The 16,157-nt window shown below is 38.5% G+C and overlaps 1 protein-coding gene across 1 annotated transcript; it reads left to right on the top strand.

The window, feature by feature from the left end:
- The first annotated feature begins 16 nt into the window (after positions 1 to 16).
- Positions 17 to 15,917, top strand: LOC132705562 (nuclear factor related to kappa-B-binding protein). The gene is made up of 10 exons (XM_060676213.1): positions 17 to 1,568; positions 2,864 to 3,584; positions 3,838 to 4,083; positions 4,464 to 4,581; positions 4,669 to 5,367; positions 5,614 to 6,204; positions 6,267 to 6,459; positions 6,523 to 6,654; positions 11,711 to 12,685; positions 15,126 to 15,917. Exons 1-10 carry the CDS (start codon positions 677 to 679, stop codon positions 15,245 to 15,247), a joined length of 4,689 nt encoding a protein of 1,562 aa, XP_060532196.1. The 5' UTR covers positions 17 to 676; the 3' UTR covers positions 15,248 to 15,917.
- The last annotated feature ends 240 nt before the right edge of the window (positions 15,918 to 16,157 follow it).

Genomic DNA, 16,157 nt, shown 5'->3' with positions numbered 1-16,157 from the left:
CCCATACATAAATACATCACTGTAAATATTCAAATGGTGAAAATGATGAATTTTCTTTCTTAATTTTTGGGTTATTTTTCGCTTAATTATTGGTTGTTTTTGGTGCATACTATTTAAATAAGCGTGAACTTTAAAATGAACCACAAGATTACATTATAACTTCTTTCGTGATGTTATTTCGAAGTCTTCTAGTGGCGTGTTTTGGTTTTGATGGCCGCTACCAAAATGGTTTCGCGGCGATCCAGTCAACTCGGATATGCGTTGCTTTGGCATATCTGCAATGCAGGCGTGCCTCGTTTCAACCAGCTAAAAGTGTGTGCGGCCCGAATATTTCTAGGCGAAATTCTTCGTCGGACGGGGAGGTTCGTTTTCTCAAAAGTGAATTTTGTCCGACCGTCACCCCTCCCCGCCTTTTTTAAATCCCGTGAATTGTTTATTGATATTCCAATATATCGAGCTTTGAGCGGAACGTGCAATAATTATGTCCAAATAAACGAGTATGCATACGGATCTCGCGGTGTATTATTTCATAAATGTAAGGTGACCTTGGTGAACTTAGTGATACAATGTTTTTGAAAATGTGCTGCTTCAAATAGCCGGTGGTAAACGTAAGAGGGGTCATGCACCTTTGAGCCTTATTTTCGCATAATACAACTGGCGAGTAATTCCAAGCCCTATGGCAGATAATACAACTTCAGAAGATAGCTCTTCCTCTGATTACTCAACAGATTCTTCAGATGAGGATGGCATGGAAACTGCTCAGGTTGGAGGCGTAAAATTACAGCTACCTCAGGGCTTGTGCGAAAAGAAAGATGTATTTGATGAAGTTTTTACCGTTGAACTGTGGAATTCATTTTCTGACGAAGACAAGCAGCATCTCCAGACATTTCTGCCTAATTTTCCAGAGAATGATGAATTGGAGAAGACGAAAACATTACAGAGGCTGTTTGATTTTGACAACTTTCGATTTGGAAATCCATTAAATAAGTTCCATGAAAACTTGAAAGCTGGGTATTATCGGCCTGACATAGCGCGTATGCGCAAAGTTATTTGCAAAGCGGAAAAACGAGAAGCAAAATATAGGTACAGTAGTTTTAGAGAACAACTCAAAAATGAAGTTATTGAATCTCAGGAGAAGCTGTTGAACCAAATAAGGAATTTACCCCCAGGAGTGGAACCTAAGCAGGAAAAACGTAAAGTCAGTGTAAATTATGTTTCTCATAGGACTAAAAGACGGTACTTTCAAAGTCTTGCATCCATAAGATCAAAAACAGATGATACTGATTGCTCTTCAGATGAAAATTACCCTGAAGGGCCACCGCCCGGCTTGTCCAGGAAGCAGAAGCGTCACTTGAATGGTATTAGGAATTCATTTACTGGTTCTAAAGAAAAAATGTTTGCTTCTACCATGGTAGCCAAACTGAATGGATTTTGTGTTGATTTGGAAAAATACATTACCCCACATCACAATCCTTTCTATATCAATGATGAATTGTATAAGAATCTTTTATATCAACATAAGAAAAGAAAGTTGGAGTATTTGGATGATCCCGAATTCAATACTAAAGGTAGTTTGACTCTTTTTTGTAATATATTAATGTGCTTGTTAATGTTTGGCGGTTTATAAAAAATTTTTTTTGGTGTATCACAAGTTAATTAATACATTAAAAAACTAAAATAAAATTTTTAGATTATTTGAAAAATATATTTTTTGGTTTTGTGTAGAAATTGATTGTTTATAGTAGGGTTTCTTTTGTACAGGGTGTTTCAAAACAAATGCGAAAAACTGAAGTGGTGATTCCTTGTTTAACATAAAGGATGGTATCGCGCTATAAATATGCCGGAAAAATGTTTCTTTTTTTTATCTTAAAACGGAAGTATTACGATTATAAAAATACACTTCCTGTATTTTTTTTGTATTTTTATCAGTATAGAGGATTGACTTAGACTACCCCTATCATTCTTCACCAAATGTAAGGAAAAACTTTTGCATCAACATAAAAAATATTTTTCTAATTTTATGTTTTATTTAAAAAATTTTGTCGCATGCAATCTTTTCATGATTCTTACCGCTTCCAGATAAAACAATAAAATATGACGTGAATTTATTAGATAAGAAAATCTATAAGGCTACTATCACTTCTTAAAACATTTGTTATTGCTTTATTTTGATATTGTTCAATAAGTTTCAATATGAAATACAACTAATTTAATCAAAAATTTATTATCTAATCATTTCATTGTTTAATAATAAGAGTTTAAATTAATTAATGGTGAATTACACTAATGCAGAAATGGCAGATATGCATTTTATGTAGGGGCAAGTAATGTTAGTACAAAATAACTAAATTATTAATGTAAAATGTGTGAAAGTGTGTTTTTGTAATAGTAACACTATTTTAGTTTTTAAGATAAAAGAAATATATTTTTCTGTAATATCTGTAGCGCGAGATCTCCCTATTGGTTGGCTTTCCACCCAACCTGTATAGAAATAAGTAATCACACCCTTAAGTTTTGCGCATTTGTTTCGAAACGTTCTGTATAATAATATAGCTACTCCAAAACATGTTTATAGAAAAAATTATTACTTCACTTACATGGTATCTAAAATAATATGAAAAATATGTATTAACAAAATGTAAACATTTGTTAGGCTCGTAATACCTATAAAAAGATTTTTCTATATGTGTATTAGAATATCTGTGTTGCTATTTATCTTGGTACTAGCCAATATAAAGTTATTAAATAAAAAAATGTTAAATAGCACAATTTCAATGCAACCGCGTTAAATAATTTTTTTTGTTAAATATTTTTTCAATTTATGGATAGATAATTTTTTCTTAAATGTTCTTATCATTTTCAGGAATTACAATCTCGGATATTATAAATCGTACCCAGCTTCCTTATATAAAGAACCTACCGCATAAACCAATTCATTCGGATGTCAAGCCCGTGTCCAAAAAACGTGTGAAACGGGAATCCTTGCCTTATAGGAAATCTCCGGAAAATGTTGCTACCGTAAAATCGGCGAACACCACGTACAATCACAGTTCGAATTCAGATTCAGACTCTGATTCAACCATTGACGCCATTACAGTTCCTAGCAATCAAAGCAAAAAGCTAAAACCAAACAAAAACGCGGTCGGAACTAGAACCTCGGTGACGAAACTCAAAATCGAAGAAATTAAAACCGAGCCTCTAGATTATATTCAGAAAGTCACACCGCCTCCAACTATACAATACAACTCAATGCCCAGCGGTACATTAGCGGCAACACCATCTAACTCTATAAAAACTATCGGCCCAATCACTCCTCCATACGGTAAAATTACACCAATAAAAATGGAGGAACTAGAGACTATAGATATAATGAATACGCCGATTGAATTGGATTCATCGGAAATTGACATTATGGAGTTTAGCGTTAAACCGGAATTGATGCAGGAAACTCACGCAAATTTCTTTTCCTTAATAAGGGATGTTATATGTTCGACAAACGAACATAGGATGAACATGTATACCTTGCAGGAACGATTGAAGTCGTGGCAGGAGAATCCCATAAGTCCCCTGAACGATTGGTACAGGTAATAGTCATTAGGTTATACAGGGTGTTATATTTCGATGTAAGGATCACGGAAACGTTGACGGATACAGTCTAAAATGATTGTTTTCTAAGGTTTCGGTTAATTTTTAATCTCAAGATGGTGGAAAAAACAACAAAATTTTTCGTAATTTAAGAATTACAAATTGTTGTATATTTGCCTTGTACGTTTTCCTGATTTTCTTTTTGGCGTGCCTTTGATTTCCAAAACGTTGGATTTAATTTATTTTTTTAAGTTTCACTGACAACTGGATCAGCATACTACCCTCAGCAATAACTTTCCTTTGCGGGAATGCGTCTGAACAACCAGACGATTTTGTTCCATATATGGAATATAAAATTTCTTTGGACGTATATCAGTGGATAGGGGCGGGAAGAGATTCCGATCAACTCTTGTCCTCTCTCTGCAATTTTTGGCTGGAACATCGATCCGAAAGCAAATTGCTGTCCCCCACAGATATGGACATCGATGTAGTTGATCGGTAAGTGAAAATTAAAAACAAAAAAGAATATTTTTTCTGTAATTCTGTCAAGTATATTCATTCATCAACGCCAACGCGGCAATACATGAGACCACTAGAGTAGGGTATACTTGGCATGCAAACCACATTTTATTAGTTTCTACAACTTACCTTTTTCTGATATAAATTTTCAAACTTTATTTTAAGTATTTTGACTGATAAGTGAAAAATGTGTTATTCTAATAAATATAATAACTTCAATTACCTCTTACAGTATTTTTAAACTGATTACATCTGTGAAAAAACAATCGCCACCATGTGTACGCTGTTGGTAAAAGAAACTTTCCAAATATATTTTTTAGCTGTATGTATGCTGTATTTTTGCTTAATTTATCTTTTAGGGATAGCACACCACCTCCGCCTCGTTGTCCGACTAATTGGACAGTCCGGAAAGCCACTACTGACGAAATTAACGAATACAGGGAGCAAGAGCGGCGCAGATATGATAATCCGCATAAGGTAATGCTGTAAACTTAAAAAAAAAACATTTTTTATTTTTACATCGTTTATAAATACATACACATACATACTCTTGTTTGTTTACAGGCGTTTACATATCGTTGCAACGGTTATGAATCGGTGGTGGGTCCGATCAAGGGAATTTACAGCCCCGCAGTTGGCAACGCCAAAGCCAGGGGTCACACGATGCTTAATGCCAACAGACCGAATTTTGTCACCATTCTGTCGTTAGTTCGTGACGCCACCGCACGGTTACCGAACGGCGAAGGAACCAGGGCTGATATTTGCGAATTGTTGAAATCGTCTCAATATATTTCCAGTTCTGCTCCCGATAACGTGCTGCAATCGGTAGTGTCGGGCGCCCTGGATAGAATGCACACCCAGTGGGATCCGTGCGTGAGGTACGACCAAAAAAGAAAGATATGGATATACCTCCACCGTCACAGAACCGAGGACGATTTCGAACGGATCCACCAGCAGTACCAGGGTATCCAGAAGACGAAAAAACCGACCCGGAAATCTCCGGCCAAACCGAAATCGGCCAAGTCCGACAAACAGGTCAAACACAAACCGAGTCCGCAGAATGTCGATGCTAATGGTCCGACTCCGGCCGTGACGCTGACTGAACCGTCGCAAAAGCCAAAAGCGGTTCGGCGGCAGAGCGTGCTGCAGAATCAGGCCAGAGAAGAGAAAACTGTTACTGTCGCTGTACCTAATTTGGTGGCCACCGCTCAAAAATCCACGAGTTTGTTGTTGAGCAATAATCCGCCAAGTGTTCAGCAAGAGGTAAAGGCGTCCATCCTACTTGTTCGTTTATTCATTCGGTTATTCACAATAGGCGTTATTGTAGTATAAATATAAAATTAATATTAAAGTTCCTTTTTAACTTAAACTTTGTTAAATGCTTTTTGAGCTTTAAAAAGCTAAATATTAAAAAAAAAAAACAACGAAGCCGAATTTAAAACGCAAAAAGTGCGCATTAAAACCGATTGATGATGATCCTGCGAGGATTAACCGCTGATAATGTCGTAGGTCCAGGGCGAACCATCTCCTAATTCCACTGCCACAAAATCCCTAATAAAACAACCGATTAAAGCCGAGATGGTCGATACCGACCTTACCGAGACTCTCCAGATCCGAGTGGCGAGTCCCAATATATTAAAGTCGATGACAAAGGGGCAGATGATGAAGATAGTGTCTCCGTCACAGGGAAAGTCTCTGATAATTCCCACCTCCAACCCTCAGATAATTAAACAAATTAAGGAGAGACCCGTTAAACAAGCGGGCCAGCTTAGTAATCAGCAGTTCCTGCAGAGCGTCGCTTTGCATCAAAAGCAACAGCAGAAAAGTGCGTTGAACAAGTCGACCTGCGAATTGTCGCTTTCTGAACCGATTAAAACGGTAGAAAAAACGAAAGTTCCGGTTAGCGTTCAGCAACAGATCATTCAAAGGCTCACGCCTCAGCAGTTGCAGAATATGAAAAATGTAACTCTGCTCAGAGCGAACAGTTCGGGACCGAGCGTGAGTTTGACTCCTATTTCCTCTCCGCTGGCGACGGAGTCTCAGCAAAATCTGCAAAATATCGTCACGGTCGCCGTGTCCAAGCAAACTGCTCAGAACGAGGTTCGGTTTGTTGTCGCCTTTCAAAACGATGTCGGACTTATTCGGACTCTTCGACATTTCAGCTCGGCGCTTCGGGGGTGCAAATTAAAACGCCGGGCAATTTGACACCGTCGCAAACGCAGCAGATTCTACAGACGATCAAACAAAAATATCTTCCGAACGCGAATATTTTGACGCAGCAACAACAGGTCGTGTTGAAGCAGAAGGGCGCCGGTCTCGTTCAGTTGCAAAAGACCGGCCTGAAGACTAGTCCAGGTAGTATGGAGCAAACGGGAGTGGAAAAAGATGGCTATATGGCGGGGTGTCAACCGTTTTCAGAGTCGACGACAAAGGTTGTGTCTGGTAGTCAGGGTCCCGTTGTGGCGAAGGTGTTGACGAACGCCGCTGGTCAGGTTATTTCGGTGGAGAGTCTGCTGGCTCATCAGAAGGCTCACGGCTCTTTGCCGCAAGGTAAGTTAGAACTCAGGTTGGTGACTTTATTATTAACCAACATAACCTGTAAGTATTGCGTAACCAAAAAAAAAGATAATAAGCCTTCACGACATCTTTCTGCAGTAGGTTATGCGCATGATAACTGACCTTGAACTGACCTAATTTTGGCTCGAAAACTTTAGCATACTCCTTGATGTAGTCTGTTCAAACTACTGATCTGCTTTACACCTGTAATGACTAAACCTAAACTTTGAAATCAATTTCTTCCAAGTAAGCTTGCTCCATTGCTTTGCACATGATAACTGACCTTGAACTGACTTAATTTTGGCTCGAAAACTCCCGGATACTCCTTGATGTAGTCTGTTCAAACTACTGATCTACTTTACACCCGTAATGGCCAAATCTAAACTTTGAAATCAATTTCTTCCAAGTAAGCTTGCTCCATCGCTTTGCACATGATAACTGGCCTTGAACTGACCTAATTTTGGCTCGAAAACTTCCGGATACTCCTTGATGTAGTCTGTTCAAACTGCTGATCTGATTTACACCCGTAATGGCTAAACCTGAACTTTAAAATCAATTTCTTCCAAGTAAGCTTGCTTCATTGCTTTGCACATGATAACTGACCCTGAACTGACCTAATTTTGGCTCGAAAACTTTAGCATACTCCTTGATGTAGTCTGTTCAAACTACTGATCTGCTTTACACCTGTAATGACTAAACCTAAACTTTGAAATCAATTTCTTCCAAGTAAGCTTGCTCCATCGCTTTGCACATGATAACTGGCCTTGAACTGACCTAATTTTGGCTCGAAAACTCCCGGATACTCCTTGATGTAGTCTGTTCAAACTACTGATCTACTTTACACCCGTAATGGCCAAATCTAAACTTTGAAATCAATTTCTTCCAAGTAAGCTTGCTCCATTGCTTTGAGTAACAATGAGTAGGAGTGTAGCTCCTTTTTGTCCTCTTTCAATGTCGCCAATTGTAGAAATCAGCTGGTTTTGGTAATCTCTTAGGTTACATTACATACCTTCGTCGGTTCCTTATATGGGTCCCAACTTCTTGGATTGTTAGTGTTGAAATGTTCTAAATTTCCGTAAGACGTCACGATGTCCTCTCTCGGCTTGACGCCGCGCACTTACGTTGCCGGGAAACTGGACACTTACTGACACGATTTTAACGCGATTAATCGTTAATCGTTAAAATGATATGTCCGTGTACTGGGTTTTCGAAAGCAAACAGCTATACCACTTTACTTACAACTTTATACCACTAATACAAAGTTCTTTTTCCACGAAGACCGCGCATGTTCCACAGCACAGCTCCAACCAAGCTCCGCGTTGTCGTCTTCGCAGGATGCGGCGTTGCCAATACACCACAGGAACATATATTTTTTAAAACGGTTAAACTATTTTTCAATTATTGTTTTCATCGTTCGCGGGTGTGCAAATTTAACGTCCATAATTGCGGTATAAAACGCAATGATAAGTTTGTTAAGTGGAATGTCAGCAATAAATGCAAGTATTGAAATTCCGATAGTTGGATTTTGGAGCTGATAATTTTAGAAGAATTTTAACACAAAGATTTGGAGCAACACAAACCGAGATCATTTTTTATTTGCCAAAAATCACCGAAGCCTCATTTATGAGTATTAAGAGATTACTTTAGCAGATTTGAAAATTACCTCAAATTTTTTTTCGCCTGAAAAAAATTCATTATCCGAGCTGGAATTAACCTTAAAAGGTTCATTTTTTATTTTTGGTATCTCGACCAAACATGAAATATTAATCGTTTTAAATAAATTATTGTTAAGCTGAGTTATTAACAATTTTTTTTTGTTTTCTTTATTTGATTGATTTTCAATGTCCTAGAAACACTTACATTTTTTCTAGAAACCGGTCGTCAGATCAAAAAATGAATTATGCTGATTGAAAGACTATTTAATATGCTTTAATACTAATATTTCGGCTTCTTAGGTTTTGCGGAGTGAAATTACTGCATGAATCAAATTAACTCTTTTTATTACTAAAAGAAATAGGCTTATTGAGCATTAAGAATTTAACGCTTATTTTTTAATGATAACAATAATAATAATATCTCTTACATGACTGGGCATAAATCTAATAAAGTTCGCTATTGTTTCTTTGTGGAATGTTTAACCACTTTTCCTCTACTGCAACTGCTTGAACTCTGGAATCGAGGTTGGTTCTAGCTCAAATTCTTCGTTTTAGCTCATCTCATAAACATTCGATCGGATTGAGGTTGGGACTACATGCTAGCCACTCCATAACTCGAAAAAACCGACTTCCATAATATAACGTTGGACGATTCTTGCAGTATGCGGCTTAGCACTGTCATGTATAAAGACGAATTCTTCTCCTCTGCCTTGACCATGGTCCCCCCTACTGATGAAAATATGGTCGGTTCGTGCGTCCATAGAAATTGCACCCCAGATCATGCAGGAACCACCTTCACAAGCACTCCTTTCTTCAATGCAGCATTCTGCAAATCGCTCTCCTGGTATTCCGTACACTTTCAGCTTCATATTCTGGTCTCATCTGAATACAGAACAGACCCCCCATTGTTCCAGCGTCCAATTCAGATGATCTCGCGCAAAGCGTAGGCGGCCTTGTCGCCGAGCTGGAGTAAGTTTTGGACCAATTGCAGGTGTTTTTGGGGTCTGGTTATTTTCACGCAGTTTTTTTCTCACAGTCCACTGACTGATAGCCACTCTTCGTACTTCACGGAGCTGTTATTGCACCAGCTCATTGGCTAAGTCCATTTTCGATTAAAGCAATAATTTTATCAGATTTTTGCTATGTTGTATACATCAAGCTAATACACTTAAACACTAACCAAATTATTAAAAACAAATATAAAAATTTCGGTTGCAAAAGTTGACAAGTTTGGTGTTGTCGTTACCACTACCACACAAGCACATTTCATTTGTTTTGTCGTTACCACTACCACACAAGCACATTTCATTTGTTTTTACCCGTTGCTACGCATATAAAAGATCTGCACTCTTGCCAAATTTAAGCCCAAATTAATAGTGTATTGTGCAACAAGTGCGGTAAAAAGTTTACCGAACGTGTTGCATAATATACTTTTTCTACGACCGTTGGTTTTCGGCTACATTTTCGCAAAACAAACACGAATACATTCACCGACATCACCGTCAGAATTGACAAACGTCAAAATTCTAAGCGTGGGAAATATCTCCGAAAACATCCGATCGCTCCCAAATCCGCGCGGTAAAATCCCGGAAATGTCCGAAGTGGCTCGGACTGACGTGGTAAAGTGACGCTTCCCGCACACTAGATCGAAGGATAGTTAGGTATTTTACAGACGGGAGTAGAAAAAGAATATTAAATTGTCTTTTAAGCAGCATGTTTCTTTTTTTGATCTACGTAAAAGTTTCTAAAAAAGTGTAGTTAAAGTCCAAAGTTTACATTTCTATTCTAATCGGTTTCACGGTCTGCTGTTGATTGTATTATTTTTTCGAATAAAAAAATCGGTCACAAATGAGAAATAAGATATTACAGAATTGTAAAAAAACATTTCTTGAAAATTGACGAAGGTCTTGCAGATATACAGGGTTTTCGTTAAACAAAATTTGGATGTTGGATTATTTTATATCGATTTATTGCAAAAAAGCAAATATATTTGGCGAAAGCGCTTTTATGTTTAATTAATCTGGAAATGATTTTATTATGCGTTAACAGAACCCTCCCAGATCTTACCAACATTATTAACTTTCTTCTTAGAAAATACCTTTCCAAAACCATGGAAAATTTGTAAAAAAAAAATGTTGACAGTTTTAATGATTTAAGACCGATAAGTATATTAATGATACTTCAGCAAAGCATTTGATGGACTAAATCATGAATTATTAATACCAATTCGAGCTAATTCGATTAAATTAATTAACAAAAAATTATGGAGTCCCACGGGGGTCAATTATGGGCCCCTTATTATTTTCAACATACACATGTAATATTACTAGCTGCATTAAATACTGCAAAGTGCACCCATATTGCGGACGACACACAAATATATATTTCATTTTTTCCGAAAGGCGTAAATATCGGTCAACTTTATATTAACGATGACAAAATTGTTGTTATTCGGAACACATAATTATAGATTGTGTCAAAACATTATTATCAAAATCGGTGACGATCAGAGCAGGAATCGGGCCAATTTTTGATTCTGAGTTAAGATTTAAATCTCACGTCAACAAATGTATGCAAATGGTATATTCCAATCTTAAATGTATTTTGCCCCATCGACATCTTTTGTCTAGGAGTGACAAGATCGGACTTACGGATTCACTTGTTCTTAGTCATTTTAATTTTGCGCCACAGAATACAGTCCGTCCAGAAAACATGCATTCGCTGTAGGGAACCTGAATCTTATAAATTAACGGAAACGAAATTGCCATCTATGGAAAAGCGCAGAACTTTACACGCAGCTGTGTTTCATAAAATTATTAATACAAATCCGCCATCGTATCTAACAAATAAAATTCGATATCGTACAGATGTGCACACTCTTAATTTAAGATTTTGCTGCTACATATCCCCTCCACCCCACAGCACAGTCTACTATGATTATAATTATACATTTGTTTTTTTGTATATAGTTTTTTTTTAAGTGGACATCGTACGAGTGACTCTTTTTTCCCTTCCTTTTCGTGCAGTGTGCTTTTTGTAGAAGATTTAGAACTTTAGTGTAATTATTGGCATTGTCAAGATTAATAGAAATTACATATAGTTTACCTTTTGCTAGTAAAAGTGGTTATTGGGTATAGATGCTGATTATGTAAATACTTAAAGCGAGTAAACTATTATAAGAGTGAGGAGAAGAGTGATTTAGTATTTATAATTTTTGCCGGGCAGAGCTAGGCGGTTGTTTATATCGGCCGCAAGGTTTTTAGGCATATTTATAAATTATTTGTGGAACCGATATAATAATACGGTCGGCATTTCTTTCATTTACTTTTCTCAAACTTCTCTCCCGCCAAACACAAAATTTTAAGAATTTCCGGACCCGTTCCCATCCGTTCCAGGTACCACGTTAAGGGTACAGGGCACCAAATCGGGACATCAAAATATAATCCACCTTACGAGCACCACGAAGCCGAGCACGATCGCCCAATTCACGGTCGGCAACCAAAATAATTTGGTAGCGCTGACCACGCAACCGAAATTGGTGGCGGCCTCGTACGCGACCACCGCGACGGTCACTTCGACGGTGACGACGACGACGACGACGACTACCACGAAAGCTCACTCCAGGTCGTCGTTATCGTCGAGGACGCAGCAAATTTCCAAGTTGCCCGGAAAAGTGGCGCAGCAGCTGATAAACGCAAAAATCATCACGTCCGACGGGCAGAAGATCGTGCAACCGAAAGTGATCGTCGGTCAGCAACCGAAGTCGTCTCACGCCAAAACGAAAGGTTTGGCGACGAACGCAGGCGCGATACGAATGGTGAATGCCGCGAATTTGAATCTGACGACGATCGGCGGCAAACCGGTGCTGCTCGCTAGCAAATCGGGCACGATTCAAAACCTCCACGGTCAGAACGTGATATTACAGGCGCAACCGGTGTCTAGCGGCGGCCAGTTGGTGTTACAAAGTCCGGTGGTGACGACGAAGAGTTCGATGGCGTCGAGCGTAGCGAACCTGAACGTATTGAACCAGAGCGGAAATATCGTGTTCGGGCAGCAAGTGAAGAGCGGTCAGCTTCCTCAGCAGGTTGTATTCGCTAACGCGAAAACGAACACGTCACCCGGTGGCGGCGCTTCGTCGTCGCAGTCGCCGAATATTAGCCAGAGTCACATAGTGTTGGGCGGGCAACAGATTCGTCTACAAACGAGCAACGCGACGAGCGGTCAACGAGTGGTGTTGGCGAGTCAGGGGCAGGGCGGCCAGATCGTGGCGCAGCAGATCCTGCTGCCCGCCGGATTTCAGGGCACCGCGATCAATATCAAGGCGCTGCAAGGGGTGAAGGTGATACCGATCGCACAGGCTCAAGGAAAAGGTAAGAGAGTCCCGGCTGGCAGCGTAATAAAACTGTGTATTTTATTGTTCTATTTGAAAGAATTATCCGAATAGGTTCGCTTTTAACGCTGTACTAATATAATCCCTTTTACAGCTTGTTTTCAGTCGATTTGAAAGAACCACCTGTTGAACAATGAATGCACCAGATGTGTGTTGTTCATATTTTAGAATGTCTAAAGAATTTCGCATCTTGTTTATCTGCTATGATCTAACGAAGATGTGGCGAGTCGATTTCTGTCCGTCTGCTTCTTTCCTTCTGCTAAACCTTGCATTTTACTTCCAATTTTTCAAGGGTTAGTCTTTCAGTTTGGAAAAGTGTTTGGTGAAGCATTCCCATAATCATCATTCCCGAAATATTCGCAGCATGCTACCAGTGTCTTCAACTCTATGATGGAACTGGTTTTTGACTTGTAAAGAGACGCCAGCTCCATCGTATATGACATTTTTGTTTGTACACAGTAGATAGTACATTTCTTCCTGACTTCGTTAAAGTAGGTCTTCTCCGTCTTGATACTGAGCGTGTTGAAAATGTCCACATCCCCATCACCAACCAAATTTTTAAAAAATGTCACCTTCACAGTTTCCGCTGGCTCATTTTTCTGTATATTTTATTAGACCTGTGTTTTAAAGGTTTGCCTTCGACACTGTATTTCTATCATCTCTTTTGCAGCTCGTTTCCAGTCAATTACGAGGAGCCAAAGACAATCTAATTCTCACGTAATTTCTTTTAAATACTATCTACGATTTTGCTAACCCAGCAAAGATAAACATAACCTAATTGAATGTTCATATTTTATGTACCTTACGACCGAAACTTTTGAAAATTTTACATACAGGGCGTTATTGCCATGCGGCCAATAAAGATTGCAGTAGTATTCGTGAAAAATAGCTCCAAATATTTAATATAAAACGCTTGTTATGTGACTGTGTGTTTTTTTTATACCGAATGGTTGCTTGGCAATATACCCGCAGGTGCATATATTCAGAAGTTAAAGATGCAGTGCTGAATCAATTTACTTGTATTCATTCTGTTGTGTTGTCCACTTGGACCTAATTAATTACATGTTTATAAGCAAGTAGTGGTTATTTTATCACTTTCCCGGCCAGCAATGATGTTAAATATACGAGGTGTGTTCAAAAAGTATCGCGAATTTTGTGTTTTTTCAAAAATTATTTATTTATTCATGAATATCTATTTTGTCCCCTTCAAAGTAATCCCCATGAGATATTATACACTTGTGCCAACGGTTTTTCCAATCTTCGAAGCACTTCAAAAAATAATTTTTCTTCTTGAGCTCCTCCTTCGATGCCGTCTTTATCTCGTCAAGAGAAGCGTAACGTCGTCCTTTCATGGGCCTCTTCAGTTTAGGGAACAAGAAAAAGTCACAGGGGGCCAGATCTTGGGAATACGGTGGCTGCGGCATCATTAGGGTGTTGTTTTTGGCCAAAAAGTCGCGCACAAGCAACGATGTGTGAGCAAGGGCGTTATCGTGGTGGAAAAGCCAATTTTTGTTCTTCCACAAATGCGGGCCTTTCTGGCGGATTGCTTCGCGCAAATTGCGCTTAACTTGCAGGTAATATTCCTTATTGACCGTTCTTCCTTGTGGCAAGAACTCATGATGCACCACGCTCCTGCAATCGAAGAAAACTTTCACATTCGACCGAACTTGGCGCGCTTTTTTCGGCCTTGGTTCGTGCGGCAGCTTCCATTGAGATGATTGAGCTTTGGTTTCCACGTCATAACCATAAACCCACGATTCGTCACCAGTTATGACCCTCGGAGCAAATTTGGGTCGTCGCGGACAAAGTTTAACATCTCATTAGCAATGTTCATGCGATGCTGTTTTTGGTCACAATTGAGCAATTTTGGTACGAATTTCGCGGCGACCCATCTCATGCCCACGAGCCAATCGATATGTTTAGGTCCTCAGCAACTTCTCTAACGGTGATTCGACGATTGGCCAATACCATTTTCTCCACTTCATTAATTTTTTCATCTGTTGTTGAAGTGCTCGGGCGTCCGGCACGCTGTTTGTCGTTCACATCTTCTCGGCCTTCTGAGAACATTTTGTACCACCGATAAACGTTGCTTCGGTCCAAGGTAGCTTCTCCGTATGCCACAGTCAACATTCGGAATGCATCCGTGCACTTAATTTCGTTTTTCACACAAAATTTGATACAGGTTCTTTGATCCATTTTTTTGAATAGGTAAAAATCGAAGACGATCCAAAACACGTGCAAGCAAAGCAGCTATCAACAATTAAATGAACATTCAAAATGGCCGAGCTTGTCGGCATAAATGAGAGACATGAGTACCAACATAACGCCACAAAAAATTCGAAATTCTTTTCGAAATACTTTTTGAACACACCTAGTATCTAAAGGAAGAAAGGAATTCCCGACATCATACTTGGTTACAGGTAGTCAAAATCGGCAGATGTTCGCTAGGGTGATGAGTCCCAATTTGGTAAAACAAACGAATCAAACGAGTACGAACAAGGTTCAAGAAACAGTGACGATTCATTCTCCGGGAAGCGAATAATGCTTAGACGTAATCGCTATTTCTTAAATAATTTTTGAATTACAACGCAGGTACCGTCAAATACATACAGTTTTGAATAATGTAGAATTTACATTTACGAAAAATATATTGACGTTTGACATACATATTTTAATGTTCCTAACACATTTGAAGATCTTTTGACAAACGGGCGTTATCTACTCGATTGTACCGGTGATTTTCTATTCTTATAGAATCCATATGGTTGCTCATTAATCTTGAACTATTAATAATAAGATTTAGCTACTATTATGTCTACCTGTACCTGTTAAACCTACATCTTATTTTATTTATTTAACATATTATAAAAATGTACAAATATATTATTTTTAAGGTACTGAATTCCCTTGCATAAGTCCAAAGTATGCCACGCCTACCTGTGGAGTACCTTTATTTGATAGGCGCAAATTGCTTTATCCGCAAGTTATTTGGCGGTACCTGTATATTGTAAACTTAGACTAACCAATACAATTAATTTCTAAAGTCGTTTGGGGTATAGAAAGATTGTGTTTGGGTAACGCGTCCATAGACGAAGTGGGCCCGCCTTGTACGTATATTTACTGACTTGTATATATTTAGAATTCGTTTCGGTTAGTGATGTAAATACAGCGATTAACAATTTTAACCATTTTTTAGCAGTATTCATGTGTTTACTGAAAGTAAATGATTCGTTTTTTACATTCCGTTATTTTAATTCACCCTCCCAACGAACTCATCCATACGAGTAGATTTTAAAACAGTGACATCCGCAGTCGTCGATTTCCGAGTCCTTCCTGAGTAAAAAGTAAAGTATTGATTTAAATAACATGATAGCATAACATACTAGAATATGATTTTTATAATCTATGTATTCAATATGGACTACCCCGTATAGAATATTTTACATAACATA

This window comes from Cylas formicarius, unplaced genomic scaffold, assembly GCF_029955315.1.
Source record: "Cylas formicarius isolate icCylForm1 unplaced genomic scaffold, icCylForm1.1 PGA_scaffold_7__23_contigs__length_41026272, whole genome shotgun sequence".
NCBI lineage: Eukaryota > Metazoa > Arthropoda > Insecta > Coleoptera > Brentidae > Cylas > Cylas formicarius.
Note: the sequence above shows the minus strand (reverse complement) of the source record. Positions and strands in the feature narration are given on the sequence as shown.

What these genes read in the sequence shown, in the direction of transcription:
- LOC132705562 (XM_060676213.1), top strand. Translation starts at nt 677, where the DNA reads ATGGCAGATAATACAACTTCAGAAGATAGCTCTTCCTCTGATTACTCA. An exon ending in GATATGATAATCCGCATAAG is followed by an intron (nt 4,582 to 4,668) that starts GTAATGCTGTAA and finishes GTTTGTTTACAG; the next exon opens with GCGTTTACATATCGTTGCAA. An exon ending in CGGCCTGAAGACTAGTCCAG is followed by an intron (nt 6,460 to 6,522) that starts GTAGTATGGAGC and finishes AACCGTTTTCAG; the next exon opens with AGTCGACGACAAAGGTTGTG.